The sequence below is a fragment of the Podarcis erhardii genome (assembly GCF_964252035.2).
Source record: "Podarcis erhardii genome assembly, chromosome: 17".
NCBI lineage: Eukaryota > Metazoa > Chordata > Lepidosauria > Squamata > Lacertidae > Podarcis > Podarcis erhardii.
This window is the reverse complement of record NC_138515.1, coordinates 34,806,817-34,832,718: the sequence shown is the minus strand read 5'-3', so window position 1 is coordinate 34,832,718 and position 25,902 is coordinate 34,806,817. Positions and strand designations below refer to the sequence as shown.

At 42.9% G+C, this 25,902-nt stretch overlaps 2 protein-coding genes across 2 annotated transcripts; one reads left to right on the top strand and one right to left on the bottom strand.

The window, feature by feature from the left end:
* Positions 1-1,360: 1,360 nt before the first annotated feature.
* Positions 1,361-21,816, top strand: SPICE1 (spindle and centriole associated protein 1). The gene is made up of 16 exons (XM_081845042.1): positions 1,361-1,475; positions 2,077-2,223; positions 3,233-3,335; positions 4,243-4,364; positions 5,128-5,225; positions 6,105-6,238; positions 6,865-6,996; positions 8,471-8,742; positions 10,818-10,949; positions 11,478-11,601; positions 12,671-12,865; positions 14,046-14,428; positions 16,595-16,787; positions 17,011-17,116; positions 18,978-19,065; positions 19,827-21,816. Exons 2-16 carry the CDS (start codon positions 2,092-2,094, stop codon positions 19,878-19,880), a joined length of 2,268 nt encoding a protein of 755 aa, XP_081701168.1. The 5' UTR covers positions 1,361-1,475; positions 2,077-2,091; the 3' UTR covers positions 19,881-21,816.
* A 34-nt stretch (positions 21,817-21,850) lies between these two features.
* On the bottom strand, positions 21,851-25,902 carry LOC309332399 (V-set domain-containing T-cell activation inhibitor 1-like). The gene is made up of 4 exons (XM_081845580.1): positions 25,603-25,902; positions 24,378-24,785; positions 23,095-23,379; positions 21,851-22,168 (listed from the first exon to the last, which is right to left on the bottom strand). The coding sequence occupies exons 1-4, from the start codon at positions 25,661-25,663 to the stop codon at positions 22,134-22,136; spliced, it is 789 nt and encodes a 262-aa protein (XP_081701706.1). The 5' UTR covers positions 25,664-25,902; the 3' UTR covers positions 21,851-22,133.

The following is a 25,902-nucleotide window of genomic DNA, read 5'->3' as shown; positions in this document are numbered from 1 at the left end:
AAAAGGAACCAAACCCAATAAAATCTAGCATGTAAGCTTTTGACTTTACCAACACTTCTGTTCAGGCTGGAGATATATATATATAGAGAGAGAGAGAGAGACAGCAGTGCCTCCCAAACTTTTTTTGGCCATGCCCCACCTAAGCACCTCTAAAATCCTGATGCCACCCCTCCTACCCCCCCCCCTGACATATAATTCTTATTATTCAAAAAGTGAACTGTTCACTGGAGGAAGCCTAAAAGGCCATTAACTCAGTGTGACTCACTCTCAAATGGCCCCACTTAAAAATCAAATTATTCCCCTTTGGGGGTGGGCCCCACGTTGGGAACCATGGATATATATACAGTGGTACCTCGGATTAAGAACTTAACTATAAAAAAGAACTTAACTATAAAAGCTGCTGTTTGTGGATGCCTCTTTTGTGCTTATGCAGGAATTGCTGCCCCAATGGGATACGGAGGGAGAGATTTGCGAGGTGTGAAAGTTCTCAGGCTGTGAGATGATTTTTTTGTTAGCCTCCATCCTCCAAGGAGGAATTAATTCTGGAACTTTTAGTCCAGCTTGGCAACTTGTGCCTGAGTCTCCCCGATTTCACGTCTCAAAACAATCACAGATGTGAGAGCCCAGGCTATCAAAATTTAGGAGAATTTAAAACCATTTTTTAAAATGTTTACTTGGAAGTATGCCTGCTTTAGCTATTATTTTCTTTGGTATATATAATAATAATAATAATAATTTATTATTTATACCCCGCCCATCCGGCTGAGTTTCCCCAGCCACTCTGGGCGGCTCCCAATCAAGTGTTAAAAACAGTACAGTGTTACATATTAAAAACTTCCCTGAACAGGGCTGCCTTAAGATGTCTTCTGAATGTCAGGTAATTGTTTATCTCTTTGACATCTGATGGGAGGACGTTCCACAGGGCGGGCACCACTACCGAGAAGGCCCTCTGCCTGGTTCCCTGTAGCCTCACTTCTTGCAATGAGGGAACCGCCAGAAGGCCCCCGGAGCTGGACCTCAGTGTCCGGGCTGAATGATGGGGGTGGAGACGCTTCTTCATATGTGCACAGACATAATATTGCAGCAGTGCCATACTCCGTTTTCTTCTTTTTTCAGTAGCGCAGTTCTTCTTGTCAGTAGCTTGCTCACTTGGCAAAAGATTCCTGCATTGCAGGGGCTTGGATTAGATGACCCTCGTGGTCCCTTCCAACTCTTATGATTATAAGACTTTTCTCAACTGAGGAGGCAGCTGTGCTCTTTCCATTGTATTGTATAGCCCTGCCCTCTAGGTTCCTGGGTGTGCTAAAATGGGGTGGGATGGTTAGAACTGACCTATCTATAGATAGACGAACTTGGAGAATGTATGTTATTAATTTGGTGTACTTGGTTTCATGTTCTAACCTTGCATTTGGTATGCTTTGTTGCAGAACACTGTTCATGATCTCACCGTGCATCGTGCAACTCCTGAAGATCTCGTAAGCTGGAAATTTGTCTTTCTTGACATACTAGGGAGGCACTTAAGGAGGCTCGTCTTAGACATAAAGTTATACAAGTAAACCACAGACTTGCTATTTTTAATTCTGGATGTGTCCCAGTCATGTATAAGGTGGAGGCTGGGGTCCAGTGCTGGATTTTGGATGAAGAGAAAATTGACTAGGGAGAGGGGTTACAAACTGTAATGATGCAAGTGCAAAGGGTGTGTGCAGTTCGCATCCTGTATCCCTTGTATGCTCCCTTCTGCTGCTGATACTGCAGGTCTCCACTACATTTGATGACTAGCCCATTGGCCATCCCTTATCCATCCCTTCCATGCTTCTCTGTTGCTTGTTCTTCTCTCTTTCTCTGACATGCTCACAGTCCATTGCAAAGCTTGTACTAGGTGAAGCGTCTCCAAGTTTTTAGCTTGTGCTTTTGTAACGGTCTGCATAGGGCACTAAGATAGTGACCCTGCTGTCTAGTTTTGCCCAGTGTATAGAAGTGTAAAGACAGAAAGCCGCCTAGTTGTTTTGTACCGTCACTGTCATCTCCTTCATTTGTTCCTTGGGTCTGGTCTGAGGAAAATCTCTTCCTTTCCAGGTACGACGCCATGAGATGCACAAGTCAAAGAACAAAGGCATTGTACACTTTGAACTGCAAGAAAAAGCACTGAAGAGCAAATGGAAGAAGCAGAGACCAAGAGTTCCAGAATCTCTGGAAAAAAAGAAACTGGCCTTGATGAGAGAGGTAAGAAATGGTTATAGCGTTTCCTTGCGGCTGATATAGTAAGGTAGTCTTCAGCTGGGGGCGGGGAGAGCTCTGTCTGCATGGTGGCATGCACAGTTCTTTCCTCCCAACTACCTGAGATCCAGCTTACTTTTAATGTTTGCTGCTGTGCAAGGCTTCCTGGTGAACTATATTCATTCATTATATGCTTGGAGTTCTCTAATCTGGAGAGGGCACACTCAGCCTCATAGTGTGCTTCAACCTTGTAAAGTGAATAAGATCACAAAAGTATGTTTATGCTGGTTAAAAGGGAGTCGGGGGCCACATCCTCTGCGACCAGGCGGCTGGGTTTTTTTGAAGCCTTCTACCAGGTGGTCCTTGTAGAAAGGGGGTGGAATGATCCATAATTTCTCCACTAGCCCAGTGAATTTGTTTGTTTGTTTATAAGGTCTCAGAGCAGGTTACAACAATACAATTAGACCTTTATAAAACCAAGTAAAGCAAGTAAAATTGTTTCAGACAAAAACAGAACAGTACAGATTAAACAAAACCTGGATCCCTTTTTAAAAATTGGTGCTACATTGGCTACTTCCCAGCCCTCAAAAGATCTTAGGGACAAGTTATATATTTTTGTTATCCTTTTGCTAGCTATAATGTTGTCTTCATTAAGGCGGGTCATAAAATAACATCATTTTCAAAGAAGCATTTAGTATTTTAGACAATGCTGTACAAATAAGCCTAAGATGAGTGCTAAAGAGTGACTGGCATAGACTGCCTTGGTCATGCCTCAAAATAAGTAATTTCAAATATTTGCCACATGTAGATGTATTTTTAAATGTGTTGTTTATTGAATTAATCATGCCCATTTATTGGTCCTAATAAAAGGTAGCATTTCAAGGATGATATAGGCAGCAGTAGTAATCATTTATATGATTATTAGTGTCATGTAACCTGTTTAGAGGAGTGGGTAGGGCCTGGGGAAGGAAAGAGAAGTATAAAATGTGTGTGTTCTGTGCTTTCATTTTTTTAGATTCTTTCTGATCAGTACCAGTTACAGGAGGTCCTGGAGAGATCTGATCAGGCCATGGCTGTGGTGAAGGATCTGTTTGGAGATGCCCCTCGCAGGCATTTAGGTGAAGTTTTACTGAGTGAGAAATAGTTTTGCTTAGCAGACCCAAGCAAACCCAAAATGAAAGCTGTTTGCTGGAAACGATAGCTTCATGTTTCCTAGTGTGATAATAACATAGAAATATGTTCTTTGACGACAGCCACAACCATGCCTCCAAATTTTCCTTGTAGCATACAGGCAACCCCCCAATTTACACGTGTTCACATCTACATGCACATTGTGCCCACCCCAGAAGTAACCTGGAAATGTCAGGCTTTTGCAGGCTTCTTCAATTACACACAATTCTACAGAAGTGCTTGATGATCCAGAAACCAAGCCCTGAGCAAATCGGGGGTTGCCTGTATAAGCAAGTGATCTATTTAAACTGAATTCTGTTGGTTTTGCTAAGAGAGTGATGGCTGGGTCTTGACTGGTGCTCCAGAGAGTTACACAGTGTAAATTGCCAGTGTGGAAACCATATTTTCTCCCTTTGCGTCTACAGATGTTTCACCTGTAGCAGCATATACACGTCCATCCCATTTGGCCTGATTAATTCCACCACATACAGTCCCTTCCTCTGCATTTGTTACTCAGTTGGCAAACTATGAGCTGTATCATGTTTCCTATGAGGAAAGGGTACAGGTTTATAAAGTGATACATATATTGTGGAGAAAGTGGATAAAAGACCCTTCTCTCTCTTTCTGGCCCACAAAAGCGTATCAAGCAATAAAAACTTTAGTGTTTAAGAGCTTATGGTGCCACACAATGTTCTATTGTTTTTCTACAACAAACTAGCGGTATCTAGAATTTGTAGAAATATAAGATAGTGTCTCCATGGAAGGCAACAAAGGATTGCTACGTTTATGCAGTAGGCTCAACATCTAATCTTGGGCCTAATGAATGGAAGTCTTTATTTCTTTTCTACCCTCTAGGTTTCCCAAATGTGACTGTGGCTCCTGATTATGATGTAGAATCCTCTCAAGGTCCCATCGTACAAAAATGTGATCCCCACACACAGCTCTCTCTTCTTAGTGATTCTGTCATGGATCCACAGGTGGTGTGTTTTCCATGTAAACTTTGTCACTAAATAAATAGAATAGACCAAGGACTGTGTCTTTTGCATTTGATACATAGACATGCCTTTTCAAATTATACCAGTGTTAGTCATTCTGTGGAGTGAAATGAAATGGCAAGCACATGCCAGTTAAGAGAAGATGTCTGCAGATAAATTGTTGAGGATAAGATCCATAGTTGCAGCAGCGACTCTCAAGACATAACAGAAGAGGCGCTTGAAATAACTCTTAAGACTGCAATCCTTTGCATACTTATGTGGGATTAAGTACCATTGAACTTAGTGGGATTTACTTCTGAGTAGACATGCATAGGGTTGTGCTGCAAATACAAAATTGAATGCAGAAATAAATGTTTGTACTCTTTTTATTTTAGCAAATTACTTACTGACAGTAGTGGGTACAAATAATGTTTATGGAAACCTGAACACTTCAGTTTTGACTTTAATGAAATCAAGGCAACATAGATTGAAAGCAATAGTGTGTTTGCACTAGTTGCTTAAAAATGCTGTAGCATTACAGTAAGTGTTCACTTTCCACTTCTGGGCAATTGGGAATTGTCTTTCTGCCCTCTGTTGGTGTGAAATTAAATTTATTAGGACACAAAAATGTGTGTTTCCTTTAGCTGGGCTTGCAGCAGTTGTGATTTCTGGCTATTGGCTCACTGTGTTTTGTCAGCCTATGAAATATGTCAGTTTAAATTTCTCCCATGCAAATGTTTGAGATGTTATATCTGTCTCCTGAAAGGCTCTCAATGAAGTAGAAGGAGAAAATTATTTGATGTGCAAGACAAACAGTGAGAATGATACATATTTGAGCTTCAGATCTGACACTGATACAGAGAGGTAAGTGTGTATCTCTGTCTACCTTTATAGTTTTATATACTCTGCATAAGCACAAATAGTTTATTGCTTGATACATGATCTACTAATCCAGCTGTTCAGCTCTGCTATTATCTCTCATGTATATGATCTTCTAAATGTTGCTATAATGCTTAAATAAAATCAAACTTTTGCCTTTTAAATTTATATTAAAAACAGTATCACATTAAACCAGAACAAGATATAGTACATATCCTTTACATATTTGTAACATCACTGGGAGATATAATTTAAATATCCAAATACAGGCATGTAACAATGAAGGTTAAGCTAACACACACTGTGGCAATAAATATTTCCAAAATGTCTTCTTAAACTTAGGCAATATTATATTAGCATCTTGTCTAGTTAAAAATGTTGTGAAAGGCCTCCATATTGCTATGAAGTTATCATGACTTGCAGCACCTTTGAGGACTCTACTTTGCTTCCCAGCTACCACAATAAACCACATTTTGCCTGCCAGCATTAAACTAAATGGTGATGAGTGAAGGCAGTGCTGGGCTATTTCTATTCATGGTGCTGCTAGCAAAAATATAATCAGCTCTTTATAAAAGAGCTCTTGTGTGGCTTCTGGAATCACTGCCCAAAGGGCTAGTGCTGGATCTAATGCAATCAGTTTTGTTCCACTATAGCTGATATTTACCAAAATAAACTTTGCCAAAATAAGTATCGTATGCGGCACTGATAGCTATCTAGGTGCAAGGTAGGAACGATGCTGCAAACTAAGCACAGCGTAGGGTACCAAACCATGTCCATTATGGCTAAAATCATGTTTCTGTTGAGGGCATGGCGATAAAATTGTAACCTTCCTAAAGTTGTTCTGCATCTCTGCTCTTCACTTAGGATGCTTCACCTTCTGAAAGAAGAAAACTCTGTGGCCGGTGGCCAGCATGAAGTTTCTAAGCAACAAGTATCATCACAGGAAGTCTATGTGCTTTCAACCCCAACAACAAATGTTCAGCCATTGGGATCCACAGGTTCATTTTACTCTCTTTTAAAACAACAAACCAGTCAGAAATGAAACAGTAGCTGCTGTGGCTTGCTGTAAGGAGGCATGGGAGACCTGCGGCCCTCGAGATGTCACACACCATCTCCTCTTAGTCCCAGCCAGCATGGCCAGTCACCACGGATGATGGGAACTGTAGTTTAGCCATATCTGGAGGACCACAAGTCCCCCACCTTGCTGCAGGGCATGGATGGAGAACTGCAGGATCGGGAGCCAGATGTGGCCTCTAGATCTCTCTGCCTGGACCTCAGGCCACAGCCAACACTGACCTTGTTCCATGCCCTCCTTATCCTAGCTGAAATGTAGCTAAGAGTCTTGGCTGGATGGTGGAGTGAAGGCGGTGTTGGTGCATAGAAAGCGCTTTGCATAGATGGAACATAGGCTAGTGTACAAAGGTAGAAGTCCCATTCATTTCTCTGCTCACTTTTGCCTCTGGCCTCATCCTTCACTGGCGTACAGTCCCCGGAAATTTCCCCATGAGTAAATGCAGCCGTCAGATTGAAAAGGTTCCCCAACCCTTCTGCAGGGGAAGGTATGTTTTGGATTATTTTAGACTAATTAAAATGCTGCCTACATTTTTTTTTTAAATTCATTTAGCCCTTAATGCTACTAATGTAGTCAAGAAAGTCCACTCAAAACTTCGGTATGAAGAGCAGACTCCAGATGCCACATACATTGTGCAGCAAGTACTGAACGCCAATGTAAGGAAGCAAAAGCAAACCACAAAAGGTATGTCTTAGTGTACCTCTTCTCGCGTATATTTCTCAGTCTCTGTTCAGTTGCGGCCTCCCTTGTGCCCATCTGTGTGGAACAGTTTGTCTTTTGGAAGGAGACTTTACCAAATATACATAGTGTGAAGATTCTTATGTGAAACAATCTGCACCCGTGGAAAATAATAATTCCTGTGTATAATGTGTATGTATATAGCACTCAAATCCAATATGTGTTTCTACACCTAGAGGGTGCTGCTATTTCGAGGAAAGGAGCCAACAAGACCTTCATTTCTTGTGAATTGCTGCTAGCCTTCTGCTGCTCCTTAATCTAGTTTGGAGTTTAATCTAGTTTATGCATAATACTGTTCTGTGCATTTCATAAATATGCCAGATAGAATTACAAAAGCAGTAAATGGAAGAGTTTAGATTCAATAAGAAAATAAGTACTGCATGCATTCCAGCATATTACCCAAAATTATTGTTTCTCCTTCACATCCCCCCCACCCCACAATGCTCACCCCTCCATGGCCTAACTAGATAAGTTTTATTTTGTGCTGTTTTGCAGGTATCTGCAGTAAGGTAATAGCGTAGCATTCACAATTGGATCACCTTGTTGGTCTGCCTCTTACTATTTTGTGACTAGTATACCTTTGAAGGGACACGGGTGGCGCTGTGGGTTAAACCACAGAGCCTAGGACTTGCCGATCAGAAGGTCGGCGGTTCGAATCCCCGCGACGGGGTGAGCTCCCGTTGCTCTGTCCCTGCTCCTGCCAACCTAGCAGTTTGAAAGCACATCAAAATGCAAGTAGATAAATAGGTATCGCTCCAGTGGGAAGGTAAACGGCGTTTCCGTGCGCTGCTCTGGTTCGCCAGAAGCAGCTTAGTCATGCTGGCCAGATGACCTGGAAGCTGTACGCTGGCTCCCTCAGCCAATAAAGCGAGATGAGTGCCACAACCCCAGAGTCGGTCACAACTGGACCTAATGGTCAGGGGTCACTTTACCTTTATATAATAATAATAATTTTCCCAGCCACTTTGTCTAATTGCTGTCTAAAGCTTGAGTTCCAGTTACAGATAGGTAGCCGTGTTGGTCTGCCATAGTCAAAACAAAACAAATTCCTTCCAGTAGCACCTTAAAGACCAACTAAGTCAGTTCTTGGTATGAGCTTTCGTGTGCATGCACACTTCTTGTTTCAGTGTATCTGAAGAAGTGTGCATGCACACGAAAGCTCATACCAAGAACTGACTTAGTTGGTCTTTAAGGTGCTACTGGAAGGAATTTGTTTTGTTTAAAGCTTGAGTTGTTTTGCAAGATTTAAAATTTCTAAACCTTCATCAAAGTTTAGCAAAGTGGTGGGGAACCTTTGTAAGCACCTTAATTCCCTTCTGCTAAAGTCCCCCTCCCTCACTTTTATTTGCGTCAAAGCACTCTGTTTAAGTGCCAGCTTCTGCGTTGCTAAGGGCAACATGCTTCCTTGTCCTCTTCTCAGTGAAGAAGAAGCCGAGTGTGCAGACCCCGGAAGCACAGAAGAGGAGTAACTCGAGTCCTGCTGCTGCAGCAGCTCCCCTTGACCTCCCCAATGGCAACAAATCCAGCCTTGAGGTCTTGAACCAAATGGTGCGCGATATGGAGACGGAAATGGAAGACTATGAGCGATGGATGGGCCATGAAGTCCAGCAAGTCCACAGCAGCCGAGGTCTCTCTGGATTTACCCGCTCGCTGGTGAACGCTCTGTGTCGCGTGCTGCGCTGTTTGAAGGAGGTGGGAAGATACAGCAAACTGCTGCTTGTAGCACCGTAATATTTTGAGCAATGTTGACTGTGCTTTCTCAGTAGTTTGGTGCTGTTTGTTTTAGGTTGTTTCCCATTGATTTAGAAGAAAGTAGTATTTGGTTTGGATTTATGTCCATTCTGTTGCACCAGCCTCAGAACAGCTATTTTGAATATATAGTCAGATGATTAATGAACAAATGTAAACTTGTTTTTTTTTATATTAAAAAACACCACGAACTCCCTTATACCTCTCCCTCTAATAGGGAACTCATGTGGTGGATGCCAAAGCAGGGCCACTGAGAAAGAAGAGGGAGGGAGTGGCAAGCTAAAACCTTTAAAAACCATAAACTTAAGACCCCTGTTAGGATTGAGTGCAGTCACTAATGAAGTAATATTGAGTGTTAATTGGACAATAGGTAGTGGGGTTGGACTATCACGACTTGGCTGTCTGAATGAAATCCTTTAAAATAACACATTGACATGTGGATAAAGTTACATTGCATAATTTTGTTGCAGGTTCCACTTATAGTACCATTTCCAAAATTCCAGTTCAAGGTGCCAGTTACTGGTTTGATGCCCCTCAAAGGTTTAGGCCCAGCTGTCCAAAATGGTCAGAGGCCTGGAAACGATGCCTTATGAGGAACGGCTAAGGGAGCTGGGCATGTTTAGCCTGGAGAAGAGGAGGTTAAGGGGTGATATGATAGCCATGTTCAAATATATAAAAGGATGTCACATAGAGGAGGGAGAAAGGTTGTTTTCTGCTGCTCCAGAGAAGCGGACACGGAGCAATGGTTCCAAACTACAAGAAAGAAGATTCCACCTAAACATTAGGAAGAACTTCCTGACAGTAAGAGCTGTTTGACAGTGGAATTTGCTGCCAAGGAGTGTGGTGGAGTCTCCTTCTTTGGAGGTCTTTAAGCAGAGGCCTGACAACCATATGTCAGGAGTGCTCTGATGGTGTTTCCTGCTTGGCAGGGGGTTGGACTCGATGGCCCTTGTGGTCTCTTCCAACTCTAGGATTCTATGTCCATCCCGGGGAACACCACCCATCATTCCTTTTTCTCTAGGCCCATATAGGATGGAATGACACCTCGCTTTGTTTGCCATAATAGTGCAGAAAAAATGCAACCAGTTAACTCAAGGAATATTTATAACAGTGGCCACCATGTTACGTTATGCTCTTCAAAGGAGACTCACCCGTTACTGTGGTGTGCTGTGCTTTGCCAGGTTCAATGGCTGCCTTTTAATACGTTTAATAATTATAATTGTTTTTATGGGCATTAGGTTGGATTTACTAGGTCAGACTTTATGTTTAAATTGCTAGCTTTTGTACTGCTGCATTGTTTTTCCTGCTGCAAAAAAGGATATGGGGATTATACCTGAATTTATTTTTATCTGAAAACATTTATTCTTTGAGTGGGAGGGAGGAAGAGGCACACCATGATCCCTACATTCCATCAATTTACCTGGAATGAAAGTATATTTGGGATGAGCCAAACTTCATTACTGATAACATAGAGGCCCTCATTCTGATAATCCACAAGTGTAGTTAGGGGAGATTGAGGGTGTCTCTGTACAGAGGATGTTTTTCAATGCTACTCAGGTTAGACCCATTGAAGTCAATGGATATGATTAATTTAGGTTCATTGATTTCAATTGGTCTACTCTCAGTAGGACTTAGTTGAATACCGCCCACTGTGTTTAATCCCTGCTTAATGCTGCCAAGGCAAAGCAGACAACAGCAAAACAACCTCTTTCTTATAATTAAAGCTGGTAGTAAGATCAGTTTCTGATCTATGTCCTGCAAGGAGAAGGTGTATTGAACATTCAGCTAGTGTAACATGCATCCTTTTCGTACTTCCCCCGCCCCCCTACCCTTTATGCCCCAGTATTTTGGCTTCGACTTTGAAGGTACGGGAGGGAGAGCTTCGCCTTTCACTTTGAAGTCTGACCTGCATTCAAATGCTGCTGAACCCTGATAACTCCTGCATTCACAATGAATACTTCAGCTGTCACTTTACTGTGGCTGATTCCTCCCTCTCCCTCTTTCCCTGTCCCCAAAAGACTGAGACAAGGCTACGTCAAGAAAAGCTGAACAGGCAGCAGCTTGAAGGAGAGCTAAGTGAACACAGGGCCCTCATTGATGCTCTAACTGCTGAAGTCCTCCTGGCGAGAGAAGAAAATATTGCTATGCAGGTACTACCCAGAATCACTGTTAAGCTATGTAACTTAGGCACGACCTGCAATTGGAATTTAATGCCAGCATATATTCCCTTTGTTTGGTGATGTGATGTATTTCCAGACACAATGCTTTGAATGCATTGGCAGAGCAGCAAGGGGCTAAATGACTTTAGTAGCTTAACTTGAGCAAGAGATGGACTTGTACCCCTTGTCATCTTATCTCTACGGGGATTCAAGTCTGTATCCTCATGATAACATTTGCTGTGTTCTCCTTGTTCACACCTAATATTTTTGCTTCCGCTGTGAGGGCATATCTGACCTTTTGGTTCCAACTTCAGAATTCATGTGATAAACACTTTAGTGGCACTCAGTTATTATTTATGTTATATGTCTATTGCATTAGTACAGTAGAAAGCAAATATGTGCTTATGGGACTACTAGGGGTGTGGGCAGATGCTTGGAAATAACCCATTATGCTTCATGTTTGCAAGTGAATCAGAATGGTGATTTTGGTCCATTTCTTACTCCCTTTTTGTCTTCTAGAATAAGTTTCAGCACTACACGGTTGTAACAGATGAACAACTGACTTCACTCACACGTGCATTTAAAGGGCTTCCCATTACAGATTCTGGAGAACTTTCAGTCAGGAGTCCAGAGGCAGCTCAAGGTAAAAGTCTTCACCAGGGAAACCTCAATAATCTGAGTGACACGGCAGTTTCAAAACTTGAAGTTTTAAAAAACAGCTGGACTGCTGCTTGATAGCTGTTTGATTTGTTCAGGTGGTGATTGGTTCTGAATGTGTAGGTACCTACACATGGTGTTCATTGTGGTTTTTCAGGCCTTTGCCCAATACAGTGGAACCTTGGTTCTCGAACTTAATCTGTTCGACTCTCGAAACCATTCGAAAACCAAGACGCGGCTTCTAATTGGCTGCAGGAGCTTCCTGCACCTCAAGCGGAAAACATTCAAAAACCGGAACACTTACTTCCGGGTTTTCGGCGTTGGGGAGCCGATGTCTTTATCAGCTAAGCTGTTCACAAACCAAGGTTTGACTGTACTATATCAAACACGGAAGAGTAAATAGCTGTTATGGTCCCCATTCCAACACTGCACTAAGTAAAGTAAAGGGATCCCTGACCATTAGGTCCAGTCGTGACCGACTCTGGGGTTGTGGTGCTCATCTCGCTTCATTGGCCAAGGGAGCCAGCGTTTGTCTGCAGACAGCTTCCAGGTCATGTGCCCAGCATGACAAAGCTGCTTCTGGCGAACCAGAGCAGCACACGGAAACACCGTTTACCTTCCCGCCGGAGTGGTACCTATTTATCAACTTGCACTTTGATGTGCTTTCAAACTGCTAGGTTGGCAGGAGGAGGGACTGAGCAACGGGAGCTCACCCCATCGCAGGGATTCGAACTGCCGACCTTCTGATCGGCAAGTCCTAGGCTCTGTGGTTTAACCCACAGCGCCACCCGCGTTCCCCAACACTGCACTACTTTCCCACTAAAATCCCTCCAGGCCGTTGTTGGTCTCTGAAGGTGATATTTGAAGTCAACAGCAATTCTGGGGGAAATGGCAGTCACTGTCCATTTTTCCTTGAAAATGAAAAGCATCAAGCACATTTTTAAAAAGCATGGTTAACATAATATTTAGTTGGCCCTAAGATTCACTGTTAGATTTGATTAACTGTTTCAAGTTTTCCTCTGTCTAATACATTGCCCTCTTTATTCTCTCATCAGAAAAATGCCTCTCAAACTACGTTGGGCCAAAGACAAATACACAAGTGGATATTCCCAATAAAGCCCTAGTGTTTCCAAATCCTTTGGATAAAATGCATCCAACCCCAACTTTACCAGCTTGTTTATTCCAACCAGCTGTTTTGTTATCTCCACCACAACAGAAGAGCAGCCAGGCATTCCCTCCTCTTCAGAATGGTAAGAGGGTCATTTTGACTGCACGGCAGCTTCCTGACTTTGTTTCCGTAATCAACCCTCCGTCAGTCACATTGTGGACAAGTCCTTTTATGTCTTCTAATTTAGTGTAGTATCTAGTCCTAAAAACATTGGTGACTGTGGCTATTGTTCAGTTAGACAATGTCAGGTCTTTGGTCTCATGCCTAGGAAACCCAGTCTGAATTTATAACAGGACACTCCTTACTTTTAAACCAGCAAGCAATTGCAACACCTTGTACTTTTCCTCTTTCTCAGCTGGTTGGAGGCACCTTGTTAAATTTTGCCACCTTGAGGACAGGATAGTGCTTCACCTGGGAGCCCCATTGCTTAAGATAGATCTACTTCGAAGAAAACTAAGGGCCATCAGAGTTGTGGAAGAAGTGATTAATATCATACCATATGTATTAATATATATTCTCCCCAATCAGATAATCGTCACAGCACAGATGTAGTGAAACAGTACCAGATATTTGGGCAAGATTGCTTTTAAATTGCAGGGCACAAGCATTTGAGTTTCACCTCACTTGAAGGTCAACTCTGTAGGTGAACATTTCCAGATAATAATCTGTGATCCTGAATACAAAATAAATGCACCTCCCAGGGTCTAAAAGGCCTCTAGGCCCATAGCATTGACATTAGATTGCTTTGAACATTTTGAACTGTTTCATTTAGACCTGGGGGCAGGTATGTTTCTTTTGTATTCAGATATCAATCCTTGAGTGTTAAATTAAAAAATGAGAACTGACACTCAAATGGCGTTATAACCAGCCTTCGCCTCTCTTTGGAACGTAGCCTTTTCACTCCCATTTTTTATTAGTCTAGGAATAGGATTTAATATACAGTGGTACCTCGCAAGACGAATGCCTTGCAAGATGAAAAACGCGCAAGACAAAAGAGTTTTCAATTTTTTTAGTCGTTCCGCAAGACGAATTTCCCTATGGGCTTGCTTCGCAAGACGAAACGTCTTGCAAGTTCTTGCGAGTTTGTTTCCTTTTTCTTATAGCCACTAAGCCGTTAATAGCCGCTAAGCCGCTAATAGCCATGCTTCGCAAGACGAAAAAACTGCAAGACGAAGAGACTCGCAGAACGGATTAATTTCGTCTTGCGAGGCACCACTGTAGTCATACAGATTTATTTGGTTTCCTGTGTTATCTTTCCCTAGACTCCACTGGGAGAGAATCAGAAGGAGAGCAAAAGTCCTCTCTGTCGAACAAGCCACAGACGGTGGAAGAGGATGGCAGTTTTTTCACCCAGAAAGGTGCTGGTCTTTTGCAGAGTTCTGTACAGCCAGATGGCCAGCCATTACTAAGTGCCTTCTCTGCGGTGCCAAGCCAAAGCTCTGACGGCTTTTCAGAGAGGCCTAATTCTGATGTGACCATGATGCTTACCCAGAGTGATGATCTGCAGGGACAAATAGCTGAGCTAACACTCCAGAACACTGTCATTAAAGCTCAGCTCAGCAAATTCAGGCATTGCCCTCAGGAGGCATGGGATATTTTGCAGCAGCCATTTTCGGCGCAGAGTGGATCAATGCTAGAGGGGCAGGTAAGAATGTAAGAGAGAGTTGGATATTGACATTCTCAATAAACATTGATAATCTGAGATTATGCTTTGTGACTTGTGGAAAGGGAAGCATGGGTGTGTATGCGCATACACACATGACTGTCAATTTTGCAAGAATTACAGTCATCAACCATCCATTCATGGCATTTGTGTCCCTGTGGGGCATCTTATTGGTGACCCATGTGCTGAGTTGCCACCGAGCCTCTTGGGCTTGCCGAGCAGAAGGTCGGCGGTTCGAATCCCAATGACGGAGTGAGCTCCCGTTGCTCTGTCCCAGCTCCTGCCAACCTAGCAGTTTGAAAGCACGCCAGTGCAAGTAGATAAATAGGTACCGCTGTGGCGGGAAGGTAAATGGCATTTCCGTGCGCTCTGGTTTCCATCAGAGTGTTCCGCTGCGCCAGAAGCAGGGGTTTAGTCATGCTGGCCACATGACCCGGAAAGCTGTGAACAAAGGCCGGCTCCCTCGGCCTGAAAGCGAGATGAGCGCCGCAACCCCATAGTCGCCTTTGACTGGACTCAACCGTCCAGAGGTCCTTTACCTTTTTACCTTTTACCGAGTTTTCTGAAACCTAAATAGTTATAGAATCATACGGCTGGATGGGCTGTTGGAGCTCATCTGGTCCAACCACCAGCTCAGCACAGGGTCTTGAATGCAGGATCTGCCAGCATCCCTAACAGATCGCCGCCCATCCTCTGCTTAAATACCTCCCGCAAAGGAGAGCTCACCACCTCCTCAAGGCAGTCTGCCGCTACTGAACAGCTCTTATCAATAAAGTTTCTATTCCTGCCTTCTAGAGCAACAGAGGACAAATCAGTTCACATCATTAGTGTGATATTTTGATGCCACGGTCATGTCTCCCCTTAATCTCTTCCTCAAGCAAACCATTCAGCACCGTCCTCATTGCCCTCCTGTGGGTTCATTGCCCTTATTTCAGTTCAGTGTCCTGATTTATAAGGCAGCGCCTAGAGCTGGACATGGTATTTCAGCCAACTTGGAATAGAGTGTACAGTAGCACCTCTGGTTACGGATTTAATTCGTTTTGGGGTGCCACACACACACCCAAAAATCCATAACTAGAGGCACCACCTCTGCGCACGTGCTTCTGCACATGCGCGAGCGGCGAAACCTGAAAGTACAGTGGTGCCCCGCAAGACAAATGCCTCGCAAGACGGAAAACCCGCTAGACGAAAGGGTTTTCCGTTTTGGAGGTGCTTCGCAAAACAAATTTCCTATGGGCTTGCTTCGCAAGACGAAAATGTCTTGCGAGTTCCTGCGGGGGTTTTTTCCTCCCCCCCCCTTTTTCTAAGCCGCTTATCTCCTTATCCGCTAAGCCGATAAGCTGCTAATAGCGCTAATCCGCTAAGCCGTCAATGGGCTTGCTTCGCAAGACGAAAAAACCGCTAGACGAAGAGACTCGCGGAACGGATTCTTTTCGTCTTGCGAGGCACCACTGTATACACGTCTGGGTTTGCCGCGGCTGTAACCCGAAGATTCCGTAACCTGGAGGTTACACAACATGAGGTACCACTGTATCTTCCTTTTTACTCTGGGAATGAGTGCAGTACCAATGACAAAGTGTTTGTTCCCTCCACCCGCAAATCTTATATGCGATATTATTTTAACTTATTACCTGTTCTTCACCTTAACATCCAAGGGTGGGTTACAATTTAAAAAAATGTTTAAAACAACTTACTGAATGTCATTACTCCATTCAATGACATACTTTTCGAATGTTATTTTGTGTTCTATTTGAAAGCTGCTTAGCTTTGGTATATGCAGAATTCTGTTATCTCACTTTTAAAACTCTACTCACAGGTCTCTAAAAAAAATACTTTGAATAAGTTAGGATTGTGGGAACTCCATTGGTTGCTGTTCTCCAGCTAGAAATAATTATAGACTATTACATTTTGCTTCAAACCAGGGATCTGTCATCTATCATGAGCTACCTTTACTTGACCTTGTGCTGCCAGAATGCTTTTTTGTGATTAAAGACCACGTTAGGTGGCTAAAAGTAGATTGTAGGAAAAAAGGTTGCTGATAGCTGCTACTGTTGAGTAACGCAGATGCACTGAGTCTGCTATGCAGCCAAGTTCAGTAATGAAAAGTATGAAAATGACTTTTAACTACCCTCTTGATTACTCGTTTAGGGACATGGTGATGCCGTAAGCAGCTTGAAAGAATTACCAAGGAGCTTGGATGAACGAATAGCTGAACTGAACCGCCAGAGTGCAGAAGCACGCAGCAAACTGGTGCAGCTGACCAGTCAGCAAACGTTACCAACATTCGTCTCTGTGTCTCCGCCAGTTTCACCAATTCCATCACCACCCGTAAATCTGCTTGGTATGTTACCCACTATTTAAAAGCTTTTCTTACATCAGTGTTGGCAATATAGGTTGGTGTATTCTGATGATGGCAGCTGTCTTGACAATCTTTTTCTTCTTGTCTTTTTTTTGAATTTTTGAAAACATTCTGTTTCTCTATTTAGTAATTGCTTGATGGGCTTCCTCATTACTGGAACACCTGGACACCTAATAATTCTCTAATCAGATACTGTCTTTTCTAGAAAACGGAAAGAGAAGAACAGTTGAGGTATCTGTTCCAGTTGCAGAAATTCTGGATAGTTCGAAAGAAAATAGTCCTTCTCCCGCCAGTGGATCCAGTACAAAGAGGTCAGCTGCTTAGCTATTCTATTTTTACAGGCAGGGTGGGTAGCATAAGCTTGTGTAAGGAGAAAAGCAATGGCAAACTTGGACAGCGTCTTAAAAAGCAGAGACATCACCTTGCCGACAAAGGTCCGTATAGTTAAAGCCATGGTTTTCCCAGTGGTGATGTCTGGAAGTGAAAGCTGGACCATCAAGAAGGCTGATCGCCGAAGAATTGATGCTTTTGAATTCTGGTGCTGGAGGAGACTCGAGAGTCCCATGGACTACAAGAAGATCAAACGTATCCATTCTTAAGGAAATCAGCCCTGAGTGCTCACTGGAAGGACAGATCCTGAAGCTGAGGCTCCAAGACTTTGGCCACCTCCTGAGAAGAGAAGACTCCCTGGAAAAGACCCTGATGTTGGGAAAGATGGAGGGCACAAGGAGAAGGGGACGACGGAGGACAAGATGGCGGGACAGTGTTCTCGAAGCTACCAACATGAGTCTGACCAAACTGCGGGAGGCAGGGGAAGACAGGAGGGTCACGAAGAGTCGGACACGACTAAACAACAACAACAAAGGAATACAGCTCAGGGAAGGGGAGCAGGATCTAGACAGCAGGCTAGATCCTGAGCCCTTCTCCCCTTCTGTATGAAGTGAGGTTTACCCCAAACTGCCTGGTGGGCCATTCTCAGCAGCCTGGTGGATCCAATTGGGTCCATGGGCCAGATGTTCTCCACCCCATGCTAACTTATAGTCTGAAGATGTGGCTGCGATTTCCAGTGATCGTTACAGATTTTGGCTCCAGAAATAGAAGGTGTCTAGCAGACTGCTTTCTTCACTTGAAATGCCTTGATAAGCAAATACAGTCGTACCTCTTAAGTCGAGCGCCTTGTGAGTCGAACATTTTGGCTCTCGAATGCCGCAAACCTGGAAGTTTGCGAACGTTCTTTGGAACCTGAATGTCCGACGCGGGTTCCTGCAGCCAATCAGAAGCTGCGCCTTGGTTTCCGAACATTTTGTAAGTCGACCAAGGTGCGACTGTACCTGGTTTTTCTCTCAAATAATATCTGCCTCCTAATTCTGTTACACATATAATGGAAAGTTAAATGTACATTAGAGCCTTGTTGAGGCACGTGAGAGGTCTGAAGTGTTTCCATTAGCAGTCATCCATGGACTCAGATGGTTAAATACAAATGTATATTTCCATTCCTTTCTCACCTGTCTAGGTCTTAATTCATTTAGCTAGCCAATTCCATCAACGTGCAGGCCTCTTTACTGAGTGACAGAGAAGCAGTCAAGTAAATCATAGGCTTTAGTTAAAATACGCGCCCACGCCCACACACACGGGGAAAGTTATGGGGATGCCCCAGCCTCTGATTTCCCTAATTTTAGTCAATTCATGGGCCCCACTGGAGTCTTCTACAAAAAGTACCTGAGGGACCAGCCACCAAAGTAAGGAGGGCATAACCCTTTCTGGCCCTCCTACAATTCAAACACTTATATCAAATTATTTCTGAAATTTGAATGACTAAATCATCTACATCCTGGTTGTTGTTGTTGTTATGATTATTATTATTATAACAGGCATGGCCAAACTCGGCCCTCCAGATGTTTTGGGACTACAGTTCCCATCATCCCTGACACTGTTAGCTATGGATGATGGGAGTTGTAGTCCCAAAACATCTGGAGGGCCAAGTTTGGCCATGCCTGTTAGCAGCACCCGGACTCTAGGAGCTATATAATAGTTAAATTTAAGAGAAGACCATTTCTGCCTGCATGTTTATAATATAAAGATACAAGGCAATTAGGAAACAGGACAGTGCACTCAGCACCTGTAATTCTATACACTTCGTGTTTCCTAGCTCTCTATTATTTATGCCTACAGATCTGCAGATGTGTCTAGCCAGGTGTGCTTACCACTAAATACCTCCCTGGGAAATGTACAGTTGACTTACGACAGCCATAGAATAAAGGTAAGTCATTTTTAGACAGCCATACTTCCACCTTTTGGCAATGTTCAGGGTGAGTGTCAAGCCTTAGATAGTCTAAACAACCAGTAAGATTAAATCATATAAACAAGGAATATTTGGTGTTATGTTGGAGGAGATGCCAGGAAACTGGGACTTATGTTCACATGTGGTGGGGGTGTAAATATGTACAGGGGTTTTTGGCAAAGGGTGTTTAAGGAGAAAACAGAAATCACTGGGTTGAAACTGACCGAAAGTCCAGAGGTAGCATTGTTATCAATTTACGATGGGGTGGACGGTTCCCAGGCTAGGAAGGGCTTGCTCACAAATTTATTGACAGCTGCACGAGTTATTATAGCTAGGAAGTGGAAGGGGCAAGCAGAATATAAAATGGAAGAAGTGGGATATAGCTATTAATGATAAATTAACATGTGCTATTAAGGCAAAACAGGAAATATGCAGGAGGAATTATTTTGAGGAGCTATGGAAGGTATTTGTAGAATTAGTACTGTTAAAACGGAAAGGGGTCAAACCATCGCAAGAAGTTGGATAGTTACAATGGAATGGTCTTGGGGTGGGGTGCACATTTTTATTTTATGTATTATTATTACTTTGTTAAAATAAATAATAATAATAAGAGAAAAAGATAGTCAGAACAGTATCCCAAGATTGCAGAATATATATATTTAAGGGGAGAACTGAAGGGGAGGCAAGGAATAAGTGACAGTGCAAGGAATGTAACCACTTTTTTTTCTCCATTCCTGTAGCCTAAAAAGCAAGGAGAAGATGGCTGGTTTGCCTTGTCAACACATATTGGTTAGCCCCAAGCCCAGATGTTGTTTTAAAGTGTTTTAACCATTATAAAGTTCTAGAACAGGGGTGGCAACACGTCAACCTCCAGATGTTGCATTGGCCATGACAGGAGTTGGGGCGTCTGGGGCCGCCCCTGTTCTAGAGCCTTTTCTGCCAGGCCATGGACAAGGTCAGTCCTGCTGGTTCTGCTGAGGTCTTTCCACATCTGCGGCTATGTACTTCTCGTCCATATTACAGCTGAACATGGTCTTGCAGTCTGGAGTACAGTAGGCACTTGAAACAAGCAGTGTTGCAAAGGCAGCTACGTGCAGCAGAATTGTGCAGACAACTGCTTGTGTCATTCCTTTAACATGAACCACAGGAAGATGGAGCTGCTCACACAGACAACTTGCTGTGCAGCTGCTTCCATGATATTGTGTTTCCACATTGCTGGCCCCAACATCCTGGGTTTGTCCCTTGTTCTTTGATACTCATATCTGAAACATTCGGTGTTGTATGAAAGAGGAAACTGTAATTGATAATTGATGTATGCAGTTAATATAAGAAGATCAAGGCAATGTTTTAACCCTGTTAATGCTGCTGAGCAAATACTTTCTGGAACTCAAGTATTTTTTAAATGGTTGTAATAGCGATAGGCTTTATATCACATAAAGCAAATCCCTGGACTGGAATGTATAACTTTTGGGGTCTAGTTATTGTTTACCGTGCTCATACCTGTCTTCATTTGCCAGGCAAATTTATCCTGGCATTAAGTCTTATAGTCCATGTGCTCCTATTAAGAACTCGCCTATGCAAAACCACAGAAGGCAGCTTTATCCTGTTCCATGCAGTGTCTTAAATTTTTATCCAAAAAGTGGTGCTGTTACTATTGTCTCTGCAGAAGAAATACAAGCGCAGTATTTGCCTGCTCCCTTACTGCAGTGGGAAAATGTATTAAAGTTATTTTTTACTGTGTTACTTTACATTTACATTTTGCTCTTCTGGTGCAAATGCAACAAAAATCTATCAGAATAAAACTGTACTGTATTTAGCAACTGGCAAAAGACACTGAGGGGAAGGGACCAGTTGTACTTTATGGAACAAGGTGTTCTGTAATCTAGGTGCAGCCACTGAGGAGACCTCTCTCATCCCACTCAAACCTCCTTCTACCCTAGGTGGGATGCAGAAAAAGGACTCTCCTGATCTTTGGGAGCAGAATATACAGAGCGAAGTAGCCCCTAAGGTGTATCCTAAGCTATCACAAGCACTATGAATCTTGCCTAAAAGCTGACTGGTATCCTTTCAAACTCCATCCCCAACTCGGTGTGAAATGGTATAATCACATTAATCTACATACAAATGTGGAAGGACAATTTATAATGGCCATGTGAGTACTGTCCTCCTTCCATCAATAGGTATTAGTCCCTTGGTTCCCAACGGCTTGGGGTGCCTTTATGTTACTATCATTTCAGATAGCTGATTTGACAAGCTATGCCAGCACCATTGTAGCTGAACAAACCTGAAACAAAAAATCAACACGTGAATGTGAAAGTTTGACGGGTTCATTCGTGAATGGAAAAATCTGCCGTTGGGCAACATCGGACGTTCCAATCAGGACCCACAATAATTTAATAGCTGAGTTTGAAGAATTATCCTGTCAGAGATGCTCAGATTTCATAGCAGGCTGCTTAGGAGGCTAACTAAAAGTGACAACTGTATTGAAACCTGATTTCCATTCTTCAAGTATATTAATAAGTTGGTGAGCATATTTCAGGTGCGCAAACTTCTTTTCAGGACGATCTTCTGCAACTGAAGCTGTTAATAACTTTCACATGTGTAGTGGAGATAGATGTGTTACACCTTACCTTGTTGCAGGAAGACATGTATTTATAATTCTCTTTTTCTCAATTGTTGGAAATTTTACTCTGATTAAAATTCAATAAAAACTATATTTTACAAATGGTACGTATGTATAAAAGACAGAATTCTTTCCTGTACTTCATTCACTTTATTTTTCAGAGGTTTTGAAGGCTCTTTCTGTGCCTAAGAATATACAATGTGAACTAGGCCATCTCATGTGATTTGTTGCCCTGTTTGAAGTATGCAAGTTGAGAAGCAGCATGAAAACAGCCAAATTTCCATAGACATTTTTACTGTCCTATTGTCTAGTCTAGTTTTCCTCTTCTTTCTGCTGCATCCGAGAACTGCGCAAAGCTGAAGAATTCATCTGTTGAAAGCAGTAAGGGCTTCTCTTTGCAAGTAGCTTGCGACCAGCTAACATTCTAATAGTGATTGTACATATTGTGGTATTTCCTCTCTGGAAAAAAAAAGAAAAAAGGAAGTGTTGTGCAAGCTATCCCTCAAACGGTGCAATCCTGTATATATCTATGCAGAAGCAAGTCCCACTGAGTTCAATGGGGCTTACTCCCAAGTAAGTGAATATAAAATTGTAGCCATCATTAGATTTTGACTACTCCACCCAAGAAAGGAATGCTGTACTGCAAGCAAACTGAGTTTTAAGGATCTAAGTATTCAGGTAGAAGGTGTTCGCTAACACGATCCAGAATGAAGGCTGGCGTGCATTAAGAAGCTCGATATAAAGGAAACCCAAAAGAAATTTGTATTCTGACAAGTTTGTCAATAATAATAATAATAATAATAATAATAATAAATTAGTTAATTAATACTCTGCCCATCTGGCTGGGTTTCCCCAGCCATTCTGAGTAGCTCCCATCATCATTGTCGTAGTAGTAATAAAGTGGTAAAACATCAAACATTAAAAACTTCCCTAAACAGGGCTGCCTTCAGATGTCTTCTAAAAGATGGTTGTTTATTTCCTTGACATCTGATGAGAGGGCGTTTCACAGGGCGGGTGCCACTGCCGAGAAGGCCCTCTGCCTGGTTCCCTGTAGCTTCACTTCTCGCAGGGAGGGAACTGCCAGAAGGCCTTCTCAGTAGTGGCACCCACTCTGTGGAACGCCCTCCCATCAGATGTCAAGGAAATAAACAACTATCTGACTTCCAGAAGACATCTGAATGCAGCCCTGTCAAACTTGCTCAGAGTATGAAGCCCAGGTCTCCAGTTATCCTGCACCTTTCCCATTAGATCAAGAGGCCTTCATTTGTCCTGGAGAGGACAGGTGTGAAAGGAGCATGTCCTTTCTTGACCACACGTCTGATGTCATGTTGCATCAGACCTTCAAGGTCCAAGGGGAGAGCAACAGACAGCAGCAGATCACTTACTTGGGACTTTGTGGATGGATCGAACAGGCCTGTTGAGCACGTCGTCTTCTTCAATATGGCAAGTGTAGATCTCGTGGAGCAATACAGGGTAGTGCAAGACGGACACCACCCTGTGGGACCCATCCTGCTTCTCTTCCAGGATGTCTGATTTGGCGTAGCTGGAAATGTCCTCTTCCCTTCGGTTCCGCCAAGTTACCTTTGGCATGTGATACCAGCCTGCGGAGATGCACTTGGCCACAAGTGTGTCGTTGACGGTGCTGAACTGCACCTGTGGCTCTTCAGCATCTAATCATTATGGAAGGAAAAACAAAACAATTAGTGACTTAGCTAATTGCAGCTTGGTTAATAATTGCTCTGGGGTCTCTGAAGAAAGAGGCAATTTTGGAAGGGAAAAAATCTTGTTAGAACGACTATTTCCTTAAGATTAACGTACAGAAAACCAGCTCCATGACCCTACCTTAATCTTAAATTCCAAGTTTCTGAAGGAGAAAAATAAGAGAACTTACACGAGTCTAGACTGTGGGAGGGGATAAATTTTAACAGTTTTCATTCAGGCATGTGCCATTTTGTAAAACCCATCCTGAAATTGCCTCATTCACTCTTACAGCCCATTTCTATTCAGCATCTATATTCACGATCTTATCTTTTACTCTGTCCATTTTCACTTCTGCTTCTCTGAAACGACTATTTATCCCTCTGGTCTTTTGTGGATGGCCAGGGTTGTGGGGTTTTTTTGGTGACCTGTCCCCAATTCATCTCCTTTTATCCCTTACTCTACCCAATCCACATTCATCTCATTCTTTTGTCCTCTTTCCTCACACAGCCACCCAACATACCACCATTGTAAAATATTTAAATGGCGGCTATATCCAGCCCTAGTGTGGCTGCTATTGACTGCTTCCAAGTGATGGAGAAGTCTGCTAACCAAAGGCCACTGTGTACAGTGGTACCTCGGGTTAAGTACTTAATTCGTTCTTAACCTGAAACTGTTCTTAACCTGAAGCACCACTTTAGCTAATGGGGCCTCCTGCTGCTGCTGTGCCGCCACCACGTGATTTCTGTTTTCATCCTGAAGCAAAGTTCTTAACCTGAAGCACTATTTCTGCGTTAGCGGAGTCTGTAACCTGAAGCTTATGTAACCTGAAGCGTATGTAACCCGAGGTACCACTGTATTGGATTTCCTCAAACCTGGAGTCAGCACTCTCTGTGATAATAGGGATATCAGATGTACACACCTTCCTATTTTCACCTGTGCAATATTCAAGTGTATTTAAATGTCTTACCCTGCACGAGGAGCTTCACTTTCCTTTGCCCTCTGCCCCGTGAATTGTATGCCTTACATATGTATATTGCCTCATCAGAAAACTGGACTTGCTCCAACATAAGTGCCAGGCTGCCATCGACGATCTCCTCCTCATCTACCCAGACTCTCCCCTCATATAGCGAATTCCGCTCCTCCAGCTGTTCCTGGTTGTTGCTAAAGCTGTATATCAGCTTTGGGTAAAACTGGTAAAAGTCGTGGAGCCCAACAAAAAATTTGTAAAATTCTTTATCTTCCACTTCATGTTCTTCCTTAATATCTTCCCTCTCCCACGTAAACGTCAAGCCATCGGTGCCGTCCACAAAGGAGAACTGGCAGGGCAGAGAAATATTGTCGAAGGGACGTACTTTGAATTCCGTCATTGTTGCATCTATGGAATGGAACAGTTAGTACTCCGCTAGCTCAACTGCTCTGCTGATGAAATCCATCAATCAATCAGTCAGTCAGTCAATCAATCAATCAATCAATCAATCAATCAATCAATCAAGCCACTGGTTTCTTGATCAATCACCTACCTTTCAGGGTTGTTCTAAGAATTACATCAACATAAGATGTGAAGCATTCTGAATATTTAACACACACGAAAACACCCTATATGAATGCTAAATCTTGTTATTGTGCCTAGTCCTGTAACTAAACCCTTGACTTCCTAATTAAGGTCTCCTGTTTTCTGAACAGTGAACCAAAAGAACATGCTGCCCATTTAACCAAACTCATTTTCCCACTTGCACTCAAGCTTAGAATGAGTAACACATTGTTCTCCCAAAATTTGTTCTCTTGCCTTCATCGGCTTAAATAACTAGAAGTTTTTTTTAAGGGTGTAAGTGCTTTACATTCACTAGTATTTTAGCTAGTAGAATTGTGGTGAGTTTTTTTAAATCTTTCTTCTTTTTAAATAAACATATTAGTATGATGCTGTAGTCTTGTCAAAGTTCCATGCTCGGGGTAGATAGATTTCTTGGTGTGTGCCACAATTGTGGTTAAGTGAGATTCGTTTAAAGAAAATTAAGTAAATACTTAAATGGCAAAAGGCTAGAAACTGTTATAACCCAAGAAAGACACTTGCAGCTCTCAAAAGCTTGAAAGCCCATAAATGTGAAATTTCAACTCCTCTCCAAAAAGGAACATTTCATTCCACACTGACCACAAACATTCCACTTGCCTTCCTGACATTTTGAGCCACTTACCAACGTGATACATCAGCAAGGTGAGCAGTAAGGGAGAGATGAGGTTCAGAAGGGAAGCCATTCTTCTACAAAGCGAGAGAAGCAGAGCTTTGGATCAGGCTTCCTGCGACCCCTTCCAAGCTCCAGGGCTCCACGCAGGCGGGTGCCAGCACCTGCCACCGAAAAACGACTTCTCAGCCAGCGACTGCTCCTAACAAGTGCATCACTCAGCTTCTTTGCCTCTGTGCTCAGCCAGCACCATGTGTCTTAATTCCAGGAGGAGAAGTAATGAGCTTACAGTACACATCACAGGAGCAGAAC

Bases quoted from the DNA above. Each gene is read 5' to 3' on its own strand.
- SPICE1 (XM_081845042.1), top strand. From the start codon at position 2,092: ATGCACAAGTCAAAGAACAAAGGCATTGTACACTTTGAACTGCAAGAA. The intron at 6,997-8,470 runs GTATGTCTTAGT...TCCTCTTCTCAG, and splicing joins GCAAAAGCAAACCACAAAAG to TGAAGAAGAAGCCGAGTGTG. The intron at 11,602-12,670 runs GTAAAAGTCTTC...TTCTCTCATCAG, and splicing joins GAGTCCAGAGGCAGCTCAAG to AAAAATGCCTCTCAAACTAC.
- LOC309332399 (XM_081845580.1), bottom strand. From the start codon at position 25,663: ATGGCTTCCCTTCTGAACCTCATCTCTCCCTTACTGCTCACCTTGCTG. The intron at 23,380-24,377 runs GTAAGACATTTA...CATAATGATTAG, and splicing joins AGTGAAGCTCCTCGTGCAGG to ATGCTGAAGAGCCACAGGTG. The intron at 22,169-23,094 runs GTAAGTGATCTG...TTTTTTTTCCAG, and splicing joins ATCCATCCACAAAGTCCCAA to AGAGGAAATACCACAATATG.